The 26,153-nt window shown below is 41.6% G+C and overlaps 4 protein-coding genes across 10 annotated transcripts; 2 read left to right on the top strand and 2 right to left on the bottom strand.

The window, feature by feature from the left end:
* Positions 1-983: 983 nt before the first annotated feature.
* ccdc12 (coiled-coil domain containing 12) lies at positions 984-4,114 on the top strand. Its single transcript, XM_049729612.1, has 7 exons — positions 984-1,140; positions 1,988-2,064; positions 3,244-3,323; positions 3,398-3,459; positions 3,542-3,576; positions 3,640-3,716; positions 3,792-4,114. Exons 1-7 carry the CDS (start codon positions 1,057-1,059, stop codon positions 3,869-3,871), a joined length of 495 nt encoding a protein of 164 aa, XP_049585569.1. The 5' UTR covers positions 984-1,056; the 3' UTR covers positions 3,872-4,114.
* si:ch211-257p13.3 (kinesin-like protein KIFC3) lies at positions 4,100-11,824 on the bottom strand. Of its 4 annotated transcripts, none has more exons than XM_068651828.1 (22): positions 11,678-11,824; positions 11,378-11,571; positions 10,442-11,255; positions 10,239-10,357; positions 9,960-10,056; positions 9,732-9,889; positions 9,429-9,675; positions 8,260-8,438; positions 8,130-8,195; positions 7,919-8,056; positions 7,661-7,858; positions 7,414-7,587; positions 7,169-7,316; positions 6,971-7,101; positions 6,661-6,772; positions 6,397-6,575; positions 6,223-6,327; positions 6,006-6,136; positions 5,818-5,938; positions 5,489-5,618; positions 5,151-5,380; positions 4,100-5,076 (listed from the first exon to the last, which is right to left on the bottom strand). In XM_068651828.1, the coding sequence occupies exons 4-22, from the start codon at positions 10,335-10,337 to the stop codon at positions 4,951-4,953; spliced, it is 2,769 nt and encodes a 922-aa protein (XP_068507929.1). In that variant the 5' UTR covers positions 10,338-10,357; positions 10,442-11,255; positions 11,378-11,571; positions 11,678-11,824; the 3' UTR covers positions 4,100-4,950. The 4 variants fall into 4 exon arrangements, with proteins under 4 accessions (XP_068507929.1, XP_068507928.1, XP_049585562.1 ...); XM_068651827.1 differs by having other exon boundaries at positions 4,100-4,842; positions 4,918-5,076; positions 10,442-11,571; XM_049729605.2 differs by having other exon boundaries at positions 8,260-8,432; positions 10,442-11,571.
* A 147-nt stretch (positions 11,825-11,971) lies between these two features.
* On the top strand, positions 11,972-14,683 carry cep72 (centrosomal protein 72). The gene is made up of 10 exons (XM_049729607.2): positions 11,972-12,188; positions 12,326-12,453; positions 12,539-12,731; positions 12,816-12,876; positions 12,985-13,124; positions 13,573-13,637; positions 13,704-13,797; positions 13,875-14,032; positions 14,121-14,249; positions 14,449-14,683. The coding sequence occupies exons 1-10, from the start codon at positions 12,113-12,115 to the stop codon at positions 14,452-14,454; spliced, it is 1,050 nt and encodes a 349-aa protein (XP_049585564.1). The 5' UTR covers positions 11,972-12,112; the 3' UTR covers positions 14,455-14,683.
* An 84-nt stretch (positions 14,684-14,767) lies between these two features.
* LOC125974796 (tubulin polymerization-promoting protein) lies at positions 14,768-25,575 on the bottom strand. Of its 4 annotated transcripts, none has more exons than XM_049729609.2 (5): positions 25,422-25,575; positions 20,084-20,164; positions 19,603-19,932; positions 16,390-16,543; positions 14,768-16,320 (listed from the first exon to the last, which is right to left on the bottom strand). In XM_049729609.2, exons 2-5 carry the CDS (start codon positions 20,095-20,097, stop codon positions 16,111-16,113), a joined length of 708 nt encoding a protein of 235 aa, XP_049585566.1. In that variant the 5' UTR covers positions 20,098-20,164; positions 25,422-25,575; the 3' UTR covers positions 14,768-16,110. The 4 variants fall into 4 exon arrangements, with proteins under 4 accessions (XP_049585566.1, XP_049585568.1, XP_049585565.1 ...); XM_049729611.2 differs by having other exon boundaries at positions 25,442-25,538; XM_049729608.2 differs by lacking the exon at positions 25,422-25,575 and adding an exon at positions 20,766-20,899.
* Between the last annotated feature and the right edge of the window lie 578 nt (positions 25,576-26,153).

Raw genomic sequence — 26,153 nt, forward strand, 5'->3', positions numbered from 1 at the left:
GAGAGAGAGAGAGAGAGAGAGAGAGAGAGAGAGAGAGAGAGAGAGAGAGAGAGAGAGAGACTGTTCCCACGGAAGCGAGCAGAACCAAAGCTCAAACCCCGACCAGAACCAAAGCTAAAATCCCGACCTAAGTGATCACCAGATCATATGGTGACAGCTGTTGTGGGAATCGGGAAGTAAAAATAAGAAGTAAAAATATGTTCCTATTTTTTCCACAAACTAATGAGGGGGGACGCATCAGGACAAAGATTATCTTTCTTATCAGTATGTCCATTTGATAAATTGAGACGCCTTCAAAGACAACAAATGCCACTGTTGAGTTATAATCTCATTTCAATCTATGGGGTGTGAACATAGCCTATTTTTACTCTAGTGGGTAATAAATAAATAAATCATGAAACTGGTGCTATTTTGATCAATAATTAAACAGATACCTGGGACAGCAACTAAATTTACAAACAGGTGACAGTTTGTTATTTTGAACTTTAACCCTACCTAAATTTGAGTGATGACACTATTACCTGTAGAAGGAACTGGTGAAGACCGGATCAACTGTACTTCCATGCTGATGACCTACATTCCAGACGGTGGGAAAGCGTCTCTCTGTCCTATATGTGATCTTGTTATTTACATTATGGTATGCAAAGAGTTGAATCAATTAAAGTCTAACAATATACATGCAGTTCTTTAAGCACCAAAACATACATTTTGTTACAGGACTACAAACATAGATAGATAAAGTCACATGCAGACACACAAACCAGCACACACACATAGATTTTAATGAGCCCCATGAGAAATTGTTAGCCTGGACGTGCCCTATATAAATCTAAGCTTTCTTTTTTTTAATTATTATATTATTATTATTATTATTATTATTAATTATTATCTAGCTGCACTACTATTTATGCTATTGGCTATGTTGTTGCTATTAATTTAAATTAAAAAAAAGGCGCAGCAGGTCGATGCAATCGATTGCTCGTCAGTTGATTAGTCAACCTAACGTAGGTTTTGTAATAGATTATCGAACTACGGAGCAGCTAGTGAGGGCTAAGCATGGACAAAAATATCGGGTCCCTCCAGGAACAAGCCCTGAAGCGAAAAGAGAGATTGAAAGCGTTGAGGGATAAACAAATCCACGTAAGTACAGATATAAATCGGACAGACATAATATTAGTGCTCAGAAATAGTTGATGGTTTCTTGTAAATTGTTTAGCATTGTTAGCCTGTAGCTATCAAGTGTTTGACTGCTAACCGGTTATATAACTATTCCTGGACTTTTATGTCGCAATAAATAACGTACAAGAGTAATATTTATAAAATATTATCATGATACACGCTGTGAATTTGCTGCGATTCGTCTTTGCTGTTAGTTGTAAGATTTAGCATTGATGCTAGTCGTGACGTCATCGGCTCGACGAGTAGTTCCATATCCGGTTTGTATTTTGAAAAATAGAGGATGTATTAGCAGATTAGCACGACAATAAAACAGAACTGCACATATTGTCTGACCTCAACGTGCACTTCCCAGTATGGGCAATCTGTCAGTTATTCAAATATTATTAACTCTCCATGCAATTTGTGCAAATTCTGCAGACAACAATGTTTTTGACTATACTAGTTATCAGTGTTTTAATATATTGTAGTGAAGCTTTTTAACAAGTCACAGGAGATGCCACTGAGGAGGCACAAAATGGAAAGAAATTGACATGGCCAGCCAAGTTTGATGGAGCACTGTTGACATTCCTTGCTTCCCTTTTTGTACTCCCTCAAGAATGAGTCAGAGCTATGAATTGTTGTAGCATGCGGACAGGAAGCGTCTTCAGGAAAATGCACCTTGGGTGGGATTTGATATCCTTTGTTAGTTTGTCTTTTTCCCAGGATTAGTGCAAGCTTGTTATTTGTTGACTTTGTTGCAACTCGTGATCGATTTAAAAATGCTGCGATTCAGTTCGTTCGCCCTTAAGCTATTGTTTTATTCCAACAGGGGCGAGAACAGGAAGATGGTGAGCCGGAGCATAAAAAAGCTTCAGTGGAAGAGGAAGAACCAGAGCAGAGATACAAGTTAGTTCGCCGTACATATTTTTTTTGCGTCTTGACATATTATTTTTTCCACACCGATCCGAATGAACGTTTATCATCTCAACACTAATTATTGGTGACATTGAACTCTGGCTAGCATCACATCCTCGTGTTGTGAGCAGCTCAAATATCCTGCAGCTTGGCGTCATTTGGTATGCACAAGCAAGCAGCCATCTTTCCTGTCCTGCAAGACCTTTTCCATTGTTTATATTTAATGACTGCAAGCTGACGACACCAAGGGAGTGCCCTCTGTATTTCCTCCGGTCCGACTGAAGTCATTTCTCACAATAGAATGCAATGACGGCTTTCTACGAATGACAATAAGCAAAGGCAGAAAATAAAATCTGGCTAAATTTATCGCTTTTTGCAATCCAAGACACCCATTTTGGATAGTGTGTCTAGTCTTGAAAATTTAATGAGGGATCACTTTGCTCAACTCGAGCTTGAAGAGTCACACATGTTGGTTGCAAAAGATTAAAAAACCAAAAGTTATGTATCGATTATGTTAACCACAAGGTAAATTCCAGAAACAGCAAACAAGCGGACTTGTGTTTTTACTCACGTCGCCTCTTCGTTAAAGACTTAAGATGCAAGGAGAAAAGTAAGAGTGGCGAACATGACCAGCATCCCTGCCTATAGCCATACAAGGCACGCATCTGTTGGCTGCAAAGGGGGGTTGGGGGGGGGGGGGGGGGTGTCAACTACGTGCCCTCGCTAGCTTGCTCACAAGCTCAGAGAACTCTCCTCTTGTTCCCCGCACGGCCATGCGACAGTTTACCCTCGGACCCTGTGTGGTCGTCGAGCTGAGTCTGCCAAGAATTCCTCTATGAAGAGACATGATGAAAGTAATTAAAATGTCAAGGACGGCATTCCTCGGGCCGGTTGTTGTCTGTGCCCGGGAGCAGGTGGGACGTGTTAACTGGACGGGTTCACAGGGAGGGGAAAAAAGGGTGACTTTATTCCCCAGCTTCCAGTCAATCAACAGGCGGCTTATACAGGGATGCAGATGGTCGTTTTTTGTCACTAAAGCCAATAGCACCCCCTACTGGAAGGTTGGAGGATACACTTGTATGTTCAAAGCCAAGTCTGTCAGCCAAATTTCACGAAAATAAAAATGATGGCGATCTGTATTGACTTGAAGCTGTCTCTGATTCTGCTAAGGGACCTGAAGCTGAGAAACTACACTCCAGAGGATGACGTGCTAAAAGAGAGGCAGGTCCCTAAAGCCAAACCGGCATCAGGTTTGTGCAGAATCTTCATTATTTTTCTAAATTTAAGTAAAGTCCGACTGTGACAGAGATTTCTTGGTTTCCAGTGGAGGATAAAGTCAAAGACCAGTTAAACGCAGCCAATCCCGAGCCCATCATTGAAGAAGTGGTGCGTTGTCTTTTCTTCATTCTTCATTTCGTTGCTGAAGCACAAATAGTTTTTCAGATTGTGTTGAATTTGATTTTCACAGGATTTGGCTAACTTGGCTCCAAGGAAACCAGACTGGTAAGAAGTTTTTCTTCGGTGTGAATTAAAAGTTACCTGTGACTAACGATGTTTTTTATCAAGGGATCTCAAGCGGGATGTGGCAAAGAAACTGGAGAAGCTGTCAAGGAGAACACAAAGAGCCATCGCTGAACTCATTCGTTAGTACTGTTGTCACTCCTGTTTATGTTCAAGATCTTTTGAGATATAAATTTTTATCTGCGTATGGTGTTCAGGCGATCGTTTGCGAGGCAGCGAGGAGGAGTTGGCTGGTGTGGTGGGAGCGGTACAAGAAGAACAGGAAGACTCGGACTGATTGGAAGATAAGCCACAGTGGAAAATGTGAATATCAAGGAAGGGGGCCAATTCTTTGGATTGTTTGTCACAGCTGGAAACTTTGTCCAGGCTTGCCTTTTTTTTTTTTTTTTTTTGTATCATGCTAATACAATTGTACAATCTGTATATGTGGTTGAATTATAAACAACCTGGTTGAACCTTTCATATTTGCGCTTGTAATATGTTTTAAATGGAAGTAAACTACACCTTGTGTTTTTCAAAACCCTGTGTTTTATTGGGTCAATCAGCATCCACGCACTTTTGAAATACATTTTTTAGGAAAACTATCACTCTCTAATTAATAAATGACCACGATGCTTTGCTACAACTGAATCGATTAAAAGAGCTTCGATTCTCAGGGTGACGTACTGGAACAATGATGAAGAAACAACGGGGAATTTTTTTTTTTTTTGGTACGACATTCACTAGTGATATCTATTGACAACCTTTTCCGGAATAACAGCGTCCTAACCATAAAGTGCATTTATTGTCCATAAAGGCCCAAACTTCCTCGTCTTGCACTAATCACGACAATACAAGGCCACCTGCACACTCGACTGCCATTGCCTTCACTAAAAGGCAAAAAAAAAATAAGGCTCTAAAGAGAAGCAAAGCATTCAGTCACTCCCATCAGATAAATAACCCAATATGTGAATTAAGTGTTATTACGTAACATGTTGGACTATCTACTACATTGGGGAAAATATCAGTCAAAACATCACAAGATAACATTTGTGGGAATCTAATAAAAATGCAGATGCTGCTCTAAATGCTGATGATTGGTGGGAAGATCCTGAATGGCTATTTTTTTTTTTTTTCTAAAGGAAAGTGAGGCTCAAGGAAGCATAGAACCGTACATGGTGGAGGGAGGCAGACGTTTCTTTGGCACTCGGAGTGAAGATATAAATATTCCTGTATGTGCTCGATGATGACAAAGGGGTACTCACTTTTCTGTCAATAATGTGACGGATTTGGTCAGCCCTTGAGCAAAAAATAGCTGTTGTTTGCTATTGAAAGGTAACAAACCTCGAGTGTAACCGTGTTTGCGTAGTCACCGGCTCAGTCGCAATGGCCGCCGCTGGATTCGATCTTCCTGGCTGCAGGTCCGAGCTCCACCTTGCACACTCTTTGGGCAAACTTCAGCGAGCAGAGTGTCTCGCCTACGTTGCTCTCCAGAGAAGACACCTTTGGGAATGACGGCAAAGCATGTTAATCAATAAAACCCCTTTTGGTGAATTCCAAAACCGTGTTAGTCTTACCTGCACCACCATGGCCGTCTTGCTGCCTTTACCCAGCGAGTCCTGCAATAAGTACGTAAGGCGAGAGTTTCTGAACGGGATGTGAGTCTGGCGTGCTCTCAGGGCCTGGATGACGTCCCCGAGGGCCAGCAGGGAGCGGTTGATATTCTGAGCCTCCTTCAGCCTTTCACCTTCCGCGCCGGATTTCCATACCCTCTCCGATCCCGCCAGGTCGACGAGGTTCAACTTGCCTGAGGGCGAGAAAAAAAATTACCTTTGAAATGTCATCAGGCGGGAGAATGTCAAATCGTATAAATTTGACAGCAGGATGTTGAAATATTGACGACTGTACGACTCACCGGTGGTTTTGGAGCCGGTGGCGAGGTCGGTGCCCTGAACGGTGATGCAGAGCAGAGCGTGAGAGCGAGAGCTGTGCTGGTTCATCTGAGTTCCAAATGTGATCCTGTTCCTGCGGGCCATGGCTAAAATCTGGAGATAAACAGATTGAGTATTTTTAATACCCCCGGGGTGGCAAACTCAAGGTTTGAGGACCGGATCCTGGCCTGCTGCATCATTTTATGTTACCCACAGAAGCAGGAAATTGTATATTTGTAATATTATTATGGGACTGACTATGTTTTGGAGTTTGACACCCCTGCTAGCATACGAAAGATCCAAAATCTGTTACCTTCTTGATATGCTGGAAGCTCTTAACCTCGATGACCCTGAGGCCCGGCACGTGCAGCTGTCCTGTTCCGTCCGGGTTGATTTTGATGTCTAGTTTCTCTCCATCTTTACTCAGAAGATCTCTGAGAGTCAAAATTTGATATTAACCGAGAGTCATAGTCCCATCATCGCTCTGGGAGGTATGTCTACCTTAGCACCTCGTTGTAGATCTCCACAGAGCTGACAGTGACGATGTAGGACCACATGTCCTTCCGCTCTTCTATTCCGCTAAAGAGATGTTTCAAGGCCCTCTGGTTGATACCAGGATTCTCCACACTGCCCTAAACAGCAAAACAAACAGCTTGAACTTATTTGATCGAATAATGAGCTTATATTTGCAACGTTCCATATCCCAAAAAATCATTACCTCCATTGTGTATGTTTTCCCAGAACCAGTCTGTCCATACGCAAATATACAAACATGGTAGCCATCGATGCATGAGGTCACAAGCGGCTCAATTTCTCGAAAAACCTAAAAGACGACATCACAGCTTCCTAAATAATTCCTTTTTTTTTTTTTTGTGGTGTTCAGCTGTGCTACCTCTTCCTGTGTAGCCTGAGGATGGAAGACCTTGTCCAGTTCAAAAGTGCGACCCTTCCCTTTACTCAGCACACTCAGAGAGGACTCGTCGAGGTCGGCGGTAACCACCACGGCTTGACCCTCCTCGTGTTGGTCTTCTTTCAGCACAGGCTTTACGCGGCACAGCACGCGGATGTTCCCTAGGGGGCGCAAAACTCAGAATATGATATCGCCGCTACTATGACAACCATCAGTAAAATGATGTCATTTTTGATTGTCGCAAACCTTTGAGTTCCACAAGCTGCTCGTGCAACTTCCTGCGCAGTGCAACCTCCTTTCGGTATTTCTCCAGAAGGTCTTTGTTGGCCTCTGACATCTCAGAGATTGCAGCGGAAACCTGCCAAACAAAAAATATTATTTTTGTGTATGCATAGATAGTATAGTGAATAGTAAATAACTGATGAATGGATTAAATTATGATAAATAAATAAAAATAAATAAAATATAATAAATAAAAAATAAATAATAATAAATTAAAATAAATTGTGATACATGGATTAAATTAAATTGAATATAGGTCATTGCCACTGGTTACCTGTTTCTTTGCCTCCTTAATCGCCGCTCCATAAAACTCGGAGAAGTTCCGAACTTGGCTCCTCAGGCTGGCGTAGTCTGTTTTCATGCAGCGCAGAGTCGGCGGGAGGGCAGTCAAACGTTTCTGCAAACCTGCGGGCGAAAATAAATTAGATTCAATGAGCTGACGTGGAAAGTTTGTGCATGTGATATAACCGACCAAAGAATTGGTGCTGCAAATCCTGAAAGTGTTCAGCTGAACAATTTGCGGCAGCCTTCACCGCCTCCTCTTTCCTCTCCTCCAAATGGCCGATCTCCTTCAGGAGCTCCTCCCTCAGCTGTCCGATCTCCCGCTCATAAGCTGCAATCTATAAAAAGGGAAGTAGATATGATTTAAAATATAATGAGTTTTATTTTATGATACCACACAGCACACAATACAATAATCAAGATATCGCGCTGGACCTTGTGTTGCAGATTACAGCTGTATTCATCCGATTTACGGATTTGCTCCTCCAGCTGTTTGCAGCGCTCGTTCTGGTTGGACAACTTCTCGGACAGCAGCTCGTTCCTCTGTTTGGCTTTGGTCAGCTGCTTCATGGTGGCCGGAGATTCCACTTCAACCGTCTTGGTAACATACTGAGGAGAAAAAAAAAAACTGCACTTGTCTCAAATTGGATTTTAAATACCCATGTTCCCGAAAACGAGTTACCTTGACCAGCGGCTCCTTGCCCCTCTCTCGATCCAACTCCAGCTGAAGCTCCCTCACTCTGTCCTCTCGTCTTCTCAGCTCCTCCCCCCTCCTCCACTCGCTCTGTTCGCTCTGCTGCTCCAGCTGCGACAGCCGTTCGGCGCGTTGCTGCAGGGAGGCCTCCAGCTGCTGCACTCGGCTTCGCAGATTCTCGTTCTCCTAAACGGGACGATGGGAACGATTAAAAAAAAATACGTGATAAACGTGAGTGTGTCTCACCTTGATAAGCATGGTGCTGGACTGGGAAGGGATGGTGGTAAGCTGTTGTAGGAGACCTTGGGTGACAGTCAGGCTCTGCTTGAGCGTCTCGTTCTCCGCCGAAAGACACAACGCTCGCTTTTCGGAATCTGTGGCACCCTGACAATTATGGACAAAAGTATTGGGACAGGGGGAATACACATATGGTGTGTCCGCACTTGATAGCACTCACAGTGGCGGTTTTGAGTCTGCACAGTTCCTCCTCGCGTTCTTCGATTCCACTTTTAAGCTCATCGATCTGCGCAGGAAAAGCAAATTTTAGACACGCTGAGATCTTCCAGAAGTTTTCATACTGTCGCTACCTGCTGCTGAAAGGCAAGTATCCGCGAGTGTCGGTCTTGATCCTTCTGTTCCAGCTGCGAGCGGAGGAGACGGAGTTCTCCTCTGAGCTTGCTACGTTCCCCCTGCAGGTTGTACAGAGACTCCACCAGGCTGTGAACTCCCGCTTGGGCCGCCGCATCACTGCCGCTCTCGCCTGGAACTACACAATTAGCATCTTTAATAGAGCTCCAATCATTTCTGTCACATCTCACCCATATTCAAATGAGGTCAACCAGAAATAGTAACCCTTTAATTTGCCTTCATTGAGCCTTAGGAGGACGTGTACTGCAGAAATCGAAATATATACGTATTATATAGTTATATATTAATTTCTCTAGTTTAATACTTCAAGGCTTGTGTAATATTAATGAACATCAGCTTTTTCATACACCAGGTACTTCCAAGCTGCTCACGTGTAGCCTCACTCAAGCAGAAAAAAACAACAACCTCATCCATATCCAATTTAAAAGGAACAGAAAAAGCAGGCCCTGCAGCATCTTAATAATCACACCTTCAAGATTGACCAGACAAGCTCTGTCAACTCTGATCTCCAATGCAGGCCATGCTAATGTTAAATTAGGTTTGCTGCGTCACCATGTTGCAGTCAAGCTGTGCAGAAGAAGAACATTAAAATAGAAGTTTGCACGCACAATGAGTAATACAGCAGAGATTTCTTGATAATAAAAAAAAACAGTGCATAATGTATTTTTTTTTTATGAAGGCACATTCCCTAAGGCCTTGCATGTTGCATTATAAACAAAACAAAGCTTTACAATCCAAGGACACCAGGCCGCGGCGGCTATTTTTAGTCCAACACGTGCCAACTCGCATGTGCCAGACTTGTAAATGCATTTGCAAGGGAGCGAAAAACTCTCAGATATTATTCATAAACACCTTCCAAACCGTTTTGGACTTCACCCACCGATTTCGACGAGCGATGCCGCATCCTTGTCCCGCCACCGACAGTATAATCATCAATATTCATGAGATGGACATCGCAGACTTTCGTCTCTGTGGTGGTATCATACACGCACGACTAACAGAGCTTAGAATTACTTCTGCCTTTCTGCTCCCGGGTCAAAAAGCCACATCTGCTCCAAGCTGTCTAATTCTAGCCCACATGTAAATATCCAATCCCCCTCCCCCTCACCGTCACTCAGCGGGCTGAGTTGTCGTTCGACGGCTTCCTCCAGGTTACAAATGATGCTCTTCTTGTCCTTGAGGCGCCGCCGGTAGGAGGTCCGCAACGCTTTCATCTGTCGGCGGTGTTGCACCCGGTGCCGCTTGAGTTGGACGCGGTACTGCTCGGCCTGCTGTTGCAGTTGCTGGAAGTGGGAGTACTGCTCCAGGAAGCTCAGTAGGTGGGACATGACGGCCATCAATGGGGACTCTCCCAACTGGGCACAAATTGATTATCACCAAGATGAATAGAAATAAAAATGGCTCATATTACCTTCCCTGGTGTCTCCAGATGGCCCTGCGAGTTCTTCTTCTTGTCAGTCTCTTGCTTGAAGGATAAAAATGCAGCCAGAGGTGTGCAAGCTGGGATGTCAGTGCCATCTTGCTCGTCTTCATCGCTCAGGGACATATCATCGCTTTCGCTGCTACTGCCTGGATGAGGACATCAGAATGTAAACATCACACAATTCATGTCCATTACTTTTTTATTTTCAACACTTACTTGAGTCACTAAGCCTAGCACAGGTTTTTTTTTTCATTTTGGGGGTGTGGCCATTACTCCCTCTTCTCCCTGTTTCCATGGAAACAGGTCTTGGCTCCTGAGCACAGTGAGATAAATGAGGGTCAGGTGGGGATGTGATCACAATATTTACACGCTGTGCTCCTGGTTTATATCCAAGAGAGAGATTGTGGTTTTGAAATGTCGGGTTTTTGTTAATATTCATGCAAAGCCATCATGCAATTATTTGACAAAGGCTGAATATGATATGGCTAGACGTACATCTGTGGAAGCTCCACATGATGCCTCCAAGGCTTCCTCCTCCTCTTTCTTGAAGACAGTGTAGAAGATGTAGACTAAAAGAGAGTAGAAGGCGTACATCTCCACGCAGTTCACAGTTCCTATGAAATGAAAACAAATCATGCAGCAGAGGTCATTTCCAGTGAAAATTTTAATAGCCATGCAGAACACCCAGTCTTCTTTACCTTAACACATATCGTCGTCTTTGCGGTAACGATTCGACATTCCCGTCATTCGCGCTTCATCCGTGACACATCTTTCCCATGCAGCTTCTTTTCTCATACAAGCAACAGCACCCCGATGCCATGCAGTCCATCAGATTGTTTTCCCCTCCCCTTTCTCCTCCTCCTCTGCACACTTGGCCCATTTACAAGCTGCAGCTGGAGCGAGCATGCTCAGTGCGGAGCCTGAGTCAGCCGCCATGGAGGATTGACAGAAAATAATTCAAGTGCTCAATGCTAACATTAGCTCTTTTAGCTCATCAAAAAACAAATGTATTTACTTGCGATCATACAAGTGCCAAAATACTGCTGCAAAAAAAAAATTCTTAATTTTAAACAATTAGACAACAAAACATTATAAATACATAAATATGATAGAAAGAACAAAAAGGATAAATAAATGAACATAAAGGCAACAAAATAAATACTGGATGTGGGTAACCCTGACAACTGCATTATGTTAATCCACCATTCACCCCCCATATTAAACTAGAATAACACCAGTAAGCCTTTGAGAGTATTATTAAACAAATAATGCCAAGATGAACAACATTCTACAAGTATAAGTGATATCGGTCAGCCACATCCAACTGAAGTTTATCCAGGGAATGTTTTGAGGTCAAACAGCCGATGGCCATGGAGATTTTCAAAAGCCACTTCTTGTTTAGCTCGTTGGCGGTTGGAGAGATAAGTATTGAAAAGGTGCGTTGTCCATTAGGAGGCGCCAGAAGTACTGGTAGGTTAACTGCTAGACTGGTCAGGACTCCTGTGAGGTTTCCTGCCAATAGACACACCATGAGGCAACAGGACAAGGATGCCAAGCCAATGCAGCGACATAGGACAGTGAATGTTTCTGTGGAGAATCTGTCACAAAGTCCTAGCAACAAGCAGGAAACACACAGGAGAACAAATGCTGTGTTGCGGTCTTCACTGAGCCAAAGGAAGTGGAAGGCGAGTAGAACTGGAGCCAGAACCTCGGCGGCACATTCTGCATCTTTCTGGAGTGAAGTGAAGAATGTGGTTGAGGAGGGAAAAATATAAAGTCCTGCAGAGACTCCAACCAGGAAGAAACCAACTGAGGGAGCTCTGTGGTCCTACAGAAGAAAATGAAAACATTGTTTCTACTACATTTAATGGAATATGTTTTAACAAATAACCTGCTCATATTTAATATACATTTCATTCACTTGGGATACTTACCTTAAAGAGTTTATAGGAGGAGAAAAGAGCCGAGGAAAACAACGTGATATTGATTATTGATATCAACACGTTGACCGCCATTAATCCGAAATAAAGTGATTTTGACAAATGAAACTTGTTTGGAAATACCTACAGATATAACATAACAAGAAAATCAAATAATACTCTATATATATCTTGTAGTTAAAGCGAAAATGTTGATTAAACAAGAAGAACTTTGCTAAACAGCCGCACGCTTGTTTAGACACGTGACAAACCCAGATGCCGACAGTGCGCAGGCGCATAATTGATGCGTTTAAGTACCCCGTAAACTCGCAAATTGGCGGAGTTGAAAGGAAATTAGATTTTAGCTGTTATCTTTCGGGTCACCTGAACAATATTAAATAGCAATAACAATATATGATCGGTTTTTACTTACTCCATTAAAGGAATAAAATGTCAGCTTTGACTTTGGTGTCTTTAACCGAAGAGTGGATTATAAAGAAAGTGGGATTAAAACGTCAACGCGTTGGTAGCGTTCCTTCTTTCTATCATGACGATGCATATTAATTATTAAAGTACATTTCAAAGTCAATCTATGAAAAAAATACAGCTACTATTTATTGCATTTGCTAACAAAATTAGGGTTAATTTGTACATTCTGAACAGGTGATGTCCGCTCACTGAGTATCCCTGGTAACCACAAGGAGAAAATTGGATATCTGGGAAATGGACTGGACAATTTTGAGCGCCTGAAATCTCTGAATCTTTCTCATAATTCATTAGTCTGCATTGAGGTAGGCTTGATGAGTGCTATTTTGTTTGTATCTGTTTTAATGGTGTCACATAATGTGTTTGATGTCTTTTGTTATTCCTCTTTAGGGTCTGCAATGTCTGCAACATTTACAGAGCTTAAATTTATACTACAACTGCATACCTTCCCTGGAAGAGGTAGGGGTTCTCTTTGAGCTGCCACTTTTGAGATATCTTGATCTCAGACTCAATCCTCTGGGTAAGAGTGACCCTTACTACCGACCTTTTGTGGTGTATAACATGATCAGCCTGCGGAATTTGGGTAAGACGTCAAAAGTTCACTTAAAAGTCAGACTGCTAACCCCTTATTATTTTTTTACGTTTCTTTATACTTCTTTGCTTGCAGATGGATGTCCGGTCAAAGAAGATGAGCGCAAGTCTGCCAAGAGGAAATATTCTCAGCAAAGGTTGAAGCAATCATAATTTGTGCAAACATTAATTTGCGGATTCAATTTACAGAATTCAACTGTTTTTATCACTGCAATCCTATTAGTTGTCTCACTCATGATTTTCAGAAGTCGTGATAACCGCCAGGCGTTGTTGGACCACCTCAACATGAAGCTCTCCCTAATGAATGAGGCTAATCTCATTAGACTGAACCACTTTGCTGCCAATCACAGAAGCCCCACTTACTTGTCATCTCATCAGAAGCCCCGTGAGACATCTTCTGTCTTTCTTGCTTTTAACAGAAAATCTGAACAAAATCTACAAAAGAAAAATTCTATGCAAGTGCTTCTGTTACATCTGTTAACTACAGTTGCGTGATTCCACCACTAGGTGGCAACACAAAGAAATCTGAACAAAATCTACAAAAGAAAAAATCTGTGCATGTGCTTCTGTTACATCTGTTAAATTCAGTTGCGCAATTCCACCACTAGATGGCAACAGAGAGCCGTTTTAAAACTTCTCTTAACGTGAATTATTATTTTTAGCTTACATTCAGATGTTTATGTGGAGTGTTAGGTCAGTCTAATTGACAGCAAACAGTTGATTGGCTGACTACGATCGCTGTTGAGCAAGGCACAGCGCCACCTAGTTACAACTCCTTGCATTTCTCCATCTGTCTAAATTGAAGCTCGATCCCATTTTGAATCCCCTATCAGTGACCAAACCGGCAGCTTTGGCCCAAGCAGAAAACAAGCTGGCACAAGCAGAAAACAAGCAGCAGGTACATTTCTGGCTGTAAGGGTTTTTTTGTTTGATGATCATCTGATCATCTGAATGCTCCTTCCAGGCTAGTTACAGGAAGCCCTTGCAGGAGCTACTGGACATCATGGACAAACACTGGGTGGGAGAGAACAGTCTGGAACTTAACACCAACTTCCTGAGTGAGTTTGCCTTGGGGATTATGTCTAATTACAGGAAGTTGAGATAAAAATAAAACAAATCTCACATTCTCCCACAGCTCAGATTGTCCAGATACTCTGCATGATGGAAAACCACATCACTTCCCAGGATGCTGAGGTCAAGACCTTAAAAGAGGAAATGGGCGAGTTGTGTAATTTTGCAAATGTACAAGAGAAAGAACACAAAGCTGAAGTGGACAAGTTCATGGCTGATTTGGTGGGTGTGCCAAATTTTGAGATTCTATACTGATCAACACACAATGTCCTCTTCCGAGTCAGATAAGCTTTTGCTCCGACTAATGCAGGAAGAACTCAACGCCCAGCTGAGAATTGCCATGGAGGAGAACGTCGCTCTTCGAAAAGATTTGTTGAAGTCACAAAAATTGCAACACAAACGCCAATGGCGGAGCAACCTGTCACTTGCCCCACCAAAAGTGAGTTCCAAGACCAATTGAAATTCATTTCAAGTAAGCTTTTGATGTGTGTTGCCTAAATAGAGTCTTGAAGAAAGGTGGCTGAAGGAGGAGTTGGAAGATCTGAGAAGAAAAATTAATATCTTCCACCATCTTTGTTTTGCCAATAAAATGATGAAACTTCAAAAATACTCACTTTGTGAATTTCGTCTCGCGACAGGTCTGACTGGAAGTGTTCAGGAATGGGATGAAGGAGATTCCTGCAGGGATGAAGCATCATTTTTAAAATTGCATGCACCTCAAAATTCCTAGCATATGTCAGGTGGGGCAGTGCCCCTCCTCTAGCTTCGCCTATCCAATAGTTGACCTATTTATTATTTCAAAACAATGTCAATGTTTATTTGAACTTGAACCTCTGAGAGATAATTAAATAATTAAAGGATGCTTACGTCTGAGTTGACTTGAGGCATCGGACACACACACACACACATACTACAATTGATGCCACAAAAGTGATCATTACACTTTCACCGCAGAAATATTTGTTCGATGTGCCCTTTTTGTTTTATTCTCAAGAATACACTACAAATCATCAACACACAATTAAGAGTTCTAAACAAGTACAAAGATCCACTGCATGCACCGGGGGGGACACAATAGCACATTAAAATGTTATGAATTCAAAAATAATAACACACGTATCGTTCCTCTACATGAAAGGTGCACAGTATTTGGCATTAAGCACGGGGGAGCTTACTCGAGCGGACAAAATAATCACATAAGCTGCAATACTTTTGCGGTTGCAGGCAAGTGTGACAACAAATACTATGTTAAAAATGTTCTACAAAAGTTTGGATTTTTTTCTCCTTTTCAGTATTTAAGGATATAACCGGCATTCCCTTCAAATTTGTGCCTCAGATGACAGTACCACACGTTAAAGGTTCTCTGGATAACAAATATAACAGCATTTGATGGCAGGCCAAGTTTTTACATATTGTATACAATTCGAGCGACAACACCGTTTCATCATCACTTAAGATTTCTAAGAAAGAAAACAACTGTCCAGTAGTCCGTCCTTACAGCAGGCACAGTAGATCAAATACAACAAATCATTTCTGTGCTTCTCAAATGTAAAATACATCATAACATGCACAAAGTACAGAAATACAGAAAGGAATATTAAGCCATATTAAACAAGTGGCTACGGTTAGTAATTAATACACAATCTAACCACAAATATATTAGTTTTTTTTTTTTTTGGGAGGGGGGGTATCTAATCTCAAAAATACAATCTTGCACAATTGCGCTTTCGACCCCTAAATTCACAGATTAAGAATTTGGTAATTAATTAATTTGACTTGGGAGAAACAAAATGGCTGATTTTATAAAAAAGAATATGAACAGCAAAAATAGGGAGACTAGACAAGTAATAGACATAAATCAGAATATTAAATATACAAATGTGTGCCAATTATCTGGAACACGGCTAATTTAAATTCTAAAATGGGTGTAGAAAGTATTTTTTTCCTGCAAAAAAAAAAAAAGTGCAGTGTTGTTAGATAAAAGCTTTTTGTGCTGTTTTAATTGGCTTTCATTGTTCATTGTGCTTGATAAATATTTTAAGGCCCGATCAAAACAACAGAGCTTCATCATCATCGGCATCGTTCTCCTCTTGGCAATTTCTCACTATTAGACAGGAATGTACCAGCTGGTGAAGACTTTGTAAAAATAGATGTAAACAGTTTTCCAGTTCTCACACTTTCACAAGGGGAGGAACTCTCTCCACACACAAAACAACCGGGTGGGAAAATATATGATAATGTATATTTTTTTTGGAGTACTTTTTCGATCCTTGCCGATCCTCGATCCATATTTCTGTATCTCACATGGGTTTAGCACCGGGGGGTTTGGTGACCTTCTTTTCGTAGGTCCCTCGATGCTTGTATCCCGAGACGTATCCCGAAGTATCGACCAGGTCGACTCGTCCCGCCTTACCCTTCCCGCGTCCCGTGTCGTCAAAGCGCTCCTTGTGCGACCCCGTGAACTTGGTGGTGTCTGTCAGGCGGTTCACTGTGGGGGAAGCGACGGCCCTCTGCAACGGAGTTTTTTTTTTTTTATATTAACACCGCCCACCCTCCAAAACTCGAACCAGAAGTCTTACCGTGACCCCGGCGATCACGGGAGTCTTCCCTTCAATCAACTTGAATACTTCAGCCTCGGCTTCCTCTCCAGTCTTCTCTTTGTACTTCTTCCTGGCTAGCTCTCCTAGCGCATTCTTGAACTCATCGTACGTGATGGTGCGACAGGATTTCTTCCTGAAAGAGCGAAACAGTGATTTATTACAGGAAAAAAAAAATCTATTAAATTACAGGAAAAAAACTAAAATTAAATTAAATTAAATTTAATTAAATATTTATTTATTTATTTATTTATTTATTTATTTATTTATTTATTTATTTGGCTCAACATCAGCATCTCTCAGCAGACGTGCGGCGTTTCTGAGGAGAGCCACTTTTACTCGTACCAGTTCACGTGGAAGCAAATGCATTGACATTCATAAGGTCAACTCGTAACAGCTGGCAATAAGTCAGATCTCGCTCACTCACGCTCCATGTGAGTGCTTCACTTGTCTACTTGGCCGTGTGCCCCTTTCACTTCCACATAGTAACAAACACAAACATTCATCGCTGTGGAGATGGATCAACCAAACAACAGCATATGCAGCCCTACCGTCTCCCGGGGCAACCTGCCGTCATAGCAACAAGCCACAGTAAACACGGGGGGGTGTTAGGGTTGATCATTATTTTTTTTCCTCACCCCATTGACCTGTTCTGTTTAGGCGGTCCATCAGAGCTCCATGCTGGGAATCATTCTCATGCTGTCTAATGTCAGACGGGAAGCTAAACTTCCACTGCCGCTTGTCGAAGGAGGACAAATCTGCGTCCCCGTCCGATGGAGTCAAATCGAGCTTACCGTTAAATATCTAAATAGTTAAGCTTTATAAATAAACAGCATATCAGTATTTAAGTAGGTTACAATGAAGACGGATAGGGAATGGAACATTATTTCACCTTGGAAAACTCAGCTGACCTGTTTAATTTACATACTTGAAACATCTGCGGCACCGGTAGAACCAACGCAGACGGAAGAATGTGTTTAATATTGTTCGTTCACGAGGAACCACGGCATGGAAAATAAAGCCACCATTAAAGCATACTGGTAATTAATTAGTCTACACGAGATTCATAGTTTACGTTAAAGCTCCACGTTTCTCATCACTCCAAACGTCAGCTCATTAATTTCATGTACATGTGCATGCAAACAGCCTTGACGCTGATTAAAAGGAAATGCACGCTGCTCAGTCAGGCCTAGGGCTAGTCGCTACACGAAGGCCATGCCACCCCCCTTTCAGTCTGGACCCGGCTCCACTTGACACAGATGCTACTGTATTGACCTCAAGGCTGACAGTCACATGTCTGCTGTCATGATATTGTGCCATTCACCAAAGTATCAACGTTGGCTATCTGTTTAGCATGTATTCCAGCTTAGCTTTAGATTAGCATTAGCTTTGGGAGTGTCAAAACAATGTTTTATATACCGTATTTTCTGGACTATAAGGCGCACCGGACTATTCAATGAAGGGCCCATTTTAAAACTGTGTCCTTATATAAGGCGCACCGGACTATAAGGCGCACCTTCAATGAAGGGCCCATTTTAAAACTTTGTCCTTATATAAGGCGCACTGGACTATAAGGCGCACCATTAATGCATCATGTCAGATTTTTAATCCAAATCAAATCATTCTCCATTTTATCTTTTTTATTTCAACTTCAGATGCAACAAATTACTTTATAATCACAAAATAATGATCCATAGTCTTTTTGATTCATGATTCATAGTCTTCAACGGGCCACTTATGATTGATTTCATGACACAATGCTTCGAGCCAGTTTAAATTTAGGAATTTGGTCCATATATAAGGCGCACCGGACTATAAGGTCGGCTTTTGAGGACATTTTTGGTTTTTAGGTGCGCCTTATAGTCCGGAAAATACGGTACATGGAATTGGGAAAGTTGTTTTTGTTGTTTCCTATGGGAAATTTTGATTTATTTTAGAAATTGGACGACGAACTTTAGGATTGATGAAAACATTTTATTCTTGATGCTAACAAAATGGAGGATGAGCAGCAAAATGGCGCTAATGGTAGTTCGACCGTAGTATATAAACCTAAAAGAATATCATGACACACAAAAAAAGTGACAGTGAGTGCCATGAGAAGAATAACAACACAAAATTGTCCGTGTATGCACAAAATCAGCGTGAGATTTCCTATTTCATGCCCTTTCCCACTCAACATCAACACACGATGATCAGTTACTTCCAAAGACACACACTCCTGTTTCCTTAGTCACATTTATCTTGCTTACGACCGTTTTGATTATACATCATTGCAGGAACAAGTTGTGATACGTCCAACCACTTTGTTGGGTTAGTAAATAAAAAATGTCCTCTCTTTAGTGCAATTGAGGTCACCGTTTATTATTAGAGTCTAGTGCAGTTAAATCAAAGCAGTAAAGGATGAACCAATCTGGCCTGGGGAGGAACATGAGGAGTCATCCACCCAGATCTTCTGCTTTTTGATAGCAGCTTGGTTTAGTAGCTTCTTCCAAAGACAACAAAATAAATCTTTTGCAGTTTTCGCACATTTAAATGTGTTTTTCCTCCACCCAACACTGTTCCTGTAATTGTAAACCGAGTAATGTTTGTTTGTGCCGCTTGGTTGGACTGTGGGGCATGCGTGAGTGTTCGGTGACTAAGACTGAAGTCATCGCTGCTTCGGCGTTAGCAATGAAGAAGCGTTCCTGTCATGGCACATCTGTGGTGAACCACATTACTCCAAATATATCAGACCCAGAGAAGTGTCTGGATCGACTGTTTCTGAGTACTGAAAGCGGTTATTAGTATCGGGTCTTTTTTTTTAAATATTTGACCAGTTTTTACTCGTCTGATTTGAAAACGAGTTATTAGTTTGTTTTGTAGATTTTACTGTATATAATATGAGGTGGTCCCACATTTATTTGGGTTGACAGTCATAAAGAAGCTATGACTATAATGCGGCCCGCAAAAAAATTAAGTTTGACACCTCTGATTTAAAGTATCGAACTCTTGTGGCTGCCGATATCAACTACCGATACTCAAGGCGAGTCATCATCTGTATCAGAATTTTTTTGTGTCATTGTGTTAAATTTAATTTTAATATATGTCAAAAGTAGTTAACTCATTCAGTGCCATTGATAGTCAAAGATATTAACTCGATAAATGGTATCGAACATCACAAATTATGTTCATGGTAGAAGAAGTCCGCTTTCTTACTTGACTTTAGAGAAGACGATATCGACGTCAGTGAGGGTGATATTCTTGCCGTCGATCACGCCGCAGTCCTTGCAGAGCTTGGACCAGTTCTTCCCGTGCATGTCTTTGCCCGTAGCCCGCGTGTCGCCGTGAATGGCGAAACGCCGGAAAGCTTCTTCTAAAGCTGTCAACTCCACCGGCGTGGAGGAACCCACACCTCCTTCGCTGGTCCCATTTGAGTCGGTGGAGAGCCTTTTGGAGGCGCGGTCTCTCGAGTGTTCACTGTGCGGCCGAAGCTGGGCCGAGTTGATATTCTTCACTGTCTGGACTTTAAAGTCTTCTAGTCGGTCTCTGAGAGGAAATAAAAAGATTGATCACGTGATTGTTAGTGTAACCGGATCAGATCAAATTTGTTGTGGTCTGTTTCACAAACAGAGACAAATGTGATGGATTACAAGCATAGACCGACGTGACCTCTTATGGGTTCACTTCTCAAACTTACTTCTGGTCTGCCATGCTTGTGCACGAATTAGCTTCCTTCTGTGCGTTGCTTGGATGAGCTGACTTGTGTTTTCTCTTTGTGCTGTGGAAAAGATGAAAATGGAGGTGGATGACGTGCCCACACGTGAACGTGATTTTCTCTCATGCCATAAAAGTAATTTTCTTCATGCAATGAATAAAATATTTTTAGTGCTGGGATGGATACACCCCAAAAATATCATACACACAATGCATTGTGACTAAAATAGTCCCAGACTAGGTTGTGATATTTCTTGACAGGAAAGGGAGGGGGGGAGTCTATTTAGTAATTTTATGGACCTGATAACATCATCGACCATATAAGGATTGTACTTGTTTGAGAAATTTAGTCCACCACATATCAGTCCCTAGATAAAATAAAAATATGCACCTCTTAGCATTCACGCAATGAGGTATAGAAAAATAGTGAAGAACAAACCTTGAGACAAATTTAACATGACATACAGACTACAAATATTCACAAAATGTCTCTACACACTGAGAGCAGCGGCACGTCACCTTGACCTCACATCACACATGGAAAAAAAAAAAAACAGTATTTCAAATTCCTTAACGTAAAAAGCAGAACAATGATATACTGTACCTAAAACTCAAATCTAGTAAAGCGTCATCCGTCCCAAAATTAATCCATCCTTTATGCTCACCTTTGAGCCGTTCCCATAATTAACATGACATCCTTAACGAGTTATGGCAAATAAGATACGGAGAGAAGCTAGATGTATGAAATGCTGAGTCCAACAAACTAATGCGTCTTCTTGAAGCAACGACCTCTTTTGTTCACGTGACACCCCCCCCCCCCCCCCCCCACCTCCCATCCACGCACCAACAAGTCATAAAATTAAGTCAGCCTATGGTCAGTCAGCACTTTTAAAAACCTTGCCAAGACATTAATGGATACAAAAGCTAAGCATAAAAGACGATATTCAAAATGTTTGAATAATGTGGCTTTCAGAGATGCAAACACTGGGAGGCCTTTGTTTAAAAATGGAGGGCCCTCTCTGTACGACCCTTGCACATTTATTCACACACACATGGCGACATCGTAGACTCTCACTATTGACGCAAGGCACTTTGTCATCGAGGACTCGGGCCAGCACCAGAGTTGAGTCTACAGAAAATCTCTTTATTTGACCCCTTGACGTCCACCTTATGTTGGACTCTGATCATTCCATTTTCTAACTCTTGAACTTTTGTTAAGCTTAACAGTACATTTGTATGTGAGTTTTAGGAGTGTGTTTTGGTTACTTAATATCAACAGATCATTTTCCACACTGACATATTTTGAGCCTCAAATTCCAAAGGACAGTTTTGCCCAAGTATGAAAAATAAATAAAACGGGGACATTGTTTTTGGTAGCATTTTTTATTTATTTTTTTTGGACGGGGATACAATACATTTATATTTCTGTATTTTTAGATTTATTATAAACTTGCAAAATTATTTTAAAAAGGCTGATAAAAGAGTGGAAATATGAACGAAAATTCATGAAAAATTGGGAAATACCCAAAAGTCAATTATTTAACCTGGCACCTGAGGGGGTCAGAAATATTTTAAGGGGGGCAGTGCCCCCGCCTCTCCCCCTCTAGCTCCACCAGTGATTCTGTGTTAATTATCAATGATTAGCGGTGATTTAAAACCAAACTCTTAAATCCCTTTACAGTCTCTTCTTTCCCCAAAATATAAAACCACTGTGTCAATAGTCATAATAATTTTCAAACGTAAAATCATATTACAAGGTGGGCAAACATTCCCACTCAGCTGAGTGACAATTCATTACATTTTAATGAGATGCAACCAAATCATTGTCGAACAAAGCACTCTTTTCTCCATTATTCTTCAATTTATAGTCTTCGGTCTCAAGTGTCCGGATCGACGAGACAACATGCCTTCTCACACAATCGAGAGAAGTAGTAGATACGTTACAATGTCAGCTCAAATATTAAATCAAAATTGTAAGTGCAGTGATCCCTCGCTACTTCGCGTTTCGTTCATCACGGCTTCGCTACATCGCGGATTTTTTTTTCCATATTAAAAAAACATTTAAAAGTCAAAATAAAACTTCTAAATTGAGCAAACATGCATCTAACCTTTAGGACAATGTAGTATTGCTCCAAATGTTCGTTTACATTCCTTTAGAAGTCCGTTAGCACGATCGCGAATTAGCATCTTTCCGCTAACTCATTAGCCTGCCCAGTACTTCATGTTGGTGACCGTACTTCGCGGATTTCACTTATCTCTGGTGATTTTTGGAACCAACTATCCGCGATAAACGAAAATTACTGTATCTTTAAAAATCACTGTATCTTTAATATCAACACAGGCATCATTGTGTTGTTTTTCCAAGCCTTTTATACGAGGTTGAGGGCATTTCTCCAGGGAGAATTCCGGCGAGCGTATGACAGCATGCTTACATCCACACGCCTTCTGGCAACACGCTGCACACATGAGCGCGCCGAGCATAAGTTGACCCAATTTTAAGTGCATCTATTCACAGTGACAATACGCCATCGCGGCTGGAAACATTCTATTCATGCTCATCAGACAAGGGGGATGATGTGCAAGGTGCGCGCTTGCCCAAAAATGTGTTTGTTTGGCAGACGGTGTGACATAAAATGATGACATCGTTGACAACGAGAAGGAGGGGGGAAGTGTTTAGGCTACGCGACATGTCGGCGAATCACTGCGAACCCCATCTGCGTTCTATCGTGATTCTTGCCAGGAAGAGGCTCTCGTTTAGTACTCGTCAATCATGAAGTGGTGATTATTACCGGTAGAGTCACACAAACCATTCCGGGATGCTCATTTTCTCTCTCTCTCTTTCTCTCTCTGTTTTTTTTTAATTTTATTTTAAATATACATAAGGTTTCTGGTCTTGGGTCAACAGTTTTAACTTTGAAAGTGTATGTTGTCCGAACGTACTGCCAAGTCATTTTAACGTACGGTAATCCCTCGTTTATCGCGGATAGTTGGTTCCAAAAATCACCCGAGATAAGTGAAATCCGCGATGTACGGTCACCAACAAGAAGTACTGAGCAGGCTAACAAGTTAGCGGAAAGATGCTAATTCGCGATCGTGACTTTTAAAGGAATGTAAACGAACATTTAGAGCAATACTATATTGTCCAAAGGGTTAAACAAATGTTTCCTCAATTTAGAAGTTTTATTTTGACTTTTAAATGTTTTTTTTTTTATTTGGAAAAAAATCCGCGATGTAGTGAAGCCGTGATAAACGAAACGCGAAGTAGCGAGGGATCACTGTATTTGGTAAAACTGTTCAAATGTATTGGTAAAACGTAAGCTAAATGCTAAAAACATAGCATTTCCTATCTTTAATTTTTGGCATTAATTTAATGATGCAGAAAACAACATCTAATAGTCATTCAATATTAGCAGCATTTTTTTGAAAAGATGTTTCCTTGGTTAATTTTCACTGTTGGTCCACATGCTTAGTTTTAGTCTTTAGCCTACGACCAAAACATCAAAATGACTTAGCAGTACTTTCAAACAAAATATAGTCGAAACTGTTTACTCCACATAGATTGCTAGATCTCAAATCAAAAGTTTGGAGTTAGACAAATGCAAACTTTGTTTAATATGACATCATCAATGCTTAAAGGGTGTACTACCTAATGTCACAGGAATCAGCCTGAGGATATTCTGTATTTGTTTTTGGTCATTCCCCCCCCTCTTCGAAGCAACGTCACAATGATATCATCACAGCGCAACACAGACCTGTGGTCACCACCACCACCACCACCACACACTCTCCATCACTCTTCGCCTCCTCTCGACCGCTCTGAATCACACGTTGGCGTGCGCTGAGCTGCAGAGTAACAAGATGCTTCGAGCCAGCCACAGCGGTTATTGTTGGCAGTGGCGGTGAGCCCAAACGAGAGCGCGCTAAGAAAAGCGTGACGCCATACACAGCAAGGGGGGAAGGCCCAGTAGCCATTCTTAGCCGAGTATATTCTCATCCAGCTTGCTTCCAAGGAGCCTCCAAAATCAAACACCACTGAGATTGCAAAAAAAAATCTGACACTTGAAACCTGTGAACTTGTTTTTGTGATGCCAACAAAGAAGGAAAGATTCAATATAGAACCTGATTTTTTTTTTTTTTTTACACTGACAGCTCAACTGTCTTCAACCTTAGACGTTCCACTACAGTGACCTATTTATGAACCGTTAGTGAAGCATGACACATACTGACCGGATTTTAACCCTTGAATAAAATTCCAGTGTATAATAATTTTCAGTTTGTGATGTCAGCTAAAAGGCTTGATGAAAAGTGGGCCAATGACTGTGTTCCTCCCATGCATGTCTGATTCAACCTATGGGGAGAAAATGTCACCTCTGGCAGTAGTACACTTGTCCTCATTCGGGTCACGGGTGAACTGGTGCTTATCCCACTCTTTACTGGTTGCCAACCAATCACAGCGCATATATAGAAAAGCAATTATTGATGCTCATATTTAAATGTACGGATAATTTAAAGCAAACTTGAATTCTTGGTGGGCCACATTCATGTTCTAGTTGGCTTGGAGACGGTTACGGAAGTGAAACCACAAACGTTTAAAGGGGAAGTTGAGTCAAAAGCAAGATTTACAACACGGTATTCTGATTAATATTTCATTTGTAGAGTTAAGCGTGATTTTTTTTCTCTCTCTGCCAGCAAAAAGCGCATTTACAACATGCAAGCCCAAGAGTCAAACCCGGAACCGCTGAACTGTGAGGCAGTCCGCTATGCTGCTTTATCAAATTTAACTCTCAATGCATGCACATACATGCTTTTTTTTTTTTTTTGCAATCCAAAGCGTCAGGAAGCTGATTAATGGGGCCATGCGTCCTGTCTTGCATGCATAATTATGTAACTAGCTTGGCATGGAGGATTGCAGCCATAGGCCAGTCAAAATGTCCGTCATTCTCAGTGACTAATCAGCCCGCTCGTAGGGGTGCGTTTGGAAGATAAACACAGGCGAAGACACTCGTGTTGTTGATGTTACGCAGACATGACTGCGGCTGCAGCTGTTGCCTGAGACAAGTGTTACATAAAGCCGCAAATGTCAAATTCTCATCGGCGTGCGTCAAATGTGCACGTACAACGTTCAGTCAATTGCGCTAAATAAACTCGAATAGCTGCATCTCGTCTTTTTTAAAAGCCATGTCTGACGCAAAGGAATGCAAAAAAAGCGCACCTTATGCGATCGGATGCGTTGATAGACGCAAACAAGACTACTTCTGCTTTTAAAAATATTTCAACATGCAAAAGAAATTGAAAAAAGGGAAATAAATGAAGGCAATCACCTGGTGACGTAATCCCCCACCTTGGTGTTAGTTCAAAATCATAGTTAATAGAAGCGCCTCCGTCCGTCTCTTCTCTCCTATCGGCTGCCCGCGCTCCAGTCGAGCGATGATGGTTTTGCCCCCCCTCTCTCCCAGGATGCTGGAGAGAAAGCAGTCCGCTGATTGGCTGTCCTGACCCCGCGACGAGCTCCTGTCGCTCGCGCTCGGTGCTGTGCCTAACAATAACAACAGCAACCAAACCACGTTTCGTGCACAAACATTTATAAGAAATATTTTTTCTTTTCTCAACCTAGAGAAGGTGGAGAGACAATTTACTATTTAAAGATCTTTGTGAAAGATGGTACACAGGAACCGGATTCTCCTTAAAGGCTGTTACACAACCAATGTGCGCCTAATAGCTGAACTGGGATGGACATTATATAACCTTGTAGCCATAATGTAAACCACTTCACCAAAAGATTTGAGGAGAAGACAAATCACACAAGTGCATGACAAAAAAAAAAAAAAAAAATTAAGCCTACGGCTATGGACAAACGTACATGGAGAAAAGGTAAATTCCTCAGAGGAGGAAGAAAAGGAAAAATCTGTCCAGACTGGCATTGCCTCATTTTGTCTATTCCGATTGTGGTTTGGAGTGTATTCTCCACATGTTTAAACGCTCAAGGAAACAAAATGAAATCAGTGCTTGACAATCAAAATTCAGATTAAGCCATGTATTTTATTAAATTGAAA

Source organism: Syngnathus scovelli, chromosome 9 (genome assembly GCF_024217435.2).
Source record: "Syngnathus scovelli strain Florida chromosome 9, RoL_Ssco_1.2, whole genome shotgun sequence".
NCBI classification, from domain to species: domain Eukaryota; kingdom Metazoa; phylum Chordata; class Actinopteri; order Syngnathiformes; family Syngnathidae; genus Syngnathus; species Syngnathus scovelli.

Bases quoted from the DNA above. Each gene is read 5' to 3' on its own strand.
- ccdc12 (XM_049729612.1), top strand. From the start codon at position 1,057: ATGGACAAAAATATCGGGTCCCTCCAGGAACAAGCCCTGAAGCGAAAA. The intron at 2,065-3,243 runs GTTAGTTCGCCG...GATTCTGCTAAG, and splicing joins GAACCAGAGCAGAGATACAA to GGACCTGAAGCTGAGAAACT. The intron at 3,717-3,791 runs GTTAGTACTGTT...TATGGTGTTCAG, and splicing joins AGCCATCGCTGAACTCATTC to GCGATCGTTTGCGAGGCAGC.
- si:ch211-257p13.3 (XM_068651828.1), bottom strand. From the start codon at position 10,337: ATGTACGCCTTCTACTCTCTTTTAGTCTACATCTTCTACACTGTCTTC. The intron at 8,439-9,428 runs GTGAGGGGGAGG...CTAATTGTGTAG, and splicing joins ACTCAGCCCGCTGAGTGACG to TTCCAGGCGAGAGCGGCAGT. The intron at 5,077-5,150 runs GTAAGACTAACA...TCATTCCCAAAG, and splicing joins AGACGGCCATGGTGGTGCAG to GTGTCTTCTCTGGAGAGCAA.
- cep72 (XM_049729607.2), top strand. From the start codon at position 12,113: ATGTCAGCTTTGACTTTGGTGTCTTTAACCGAAGAGTGGATTATAAAG. The intron at 12,454-12,538 runs GTAGGCTTGATG...ATTCCTCTTTAG, and splicing joins ATTCATTAGTCTGCATTGAG to GGTCTGCAATGTCTGCAACA. The intron at 12,732-12,815 runs GTAAGACGTCAA...CTTTGCTTGCAG, and splicing joins GATCAGCCTGCGGAATTTGG to ATGGATGTCCGGTCAAAGAA.
- LOC125974796 (XM_049729608.2), bottom strand. From the start codon at position 20,791: ATGTTAATTATGGGAACGGCTCAAAG. The intron at 20,165-20,765 runs GTGAGCATAAAG...TCTTTTCCACAG, and splicing joins ATTATGGGAACGGCTCAAAG to CACAAAGAGAAAACACAAGT. The intron at 16,544-19,602 runs GTAAGAAAGCGG...TCGCTCTTTCAG, and splicing joins ATCGTCTTCTCTAAAGTCAA to GAAGAAATCCTGTCGCACCA.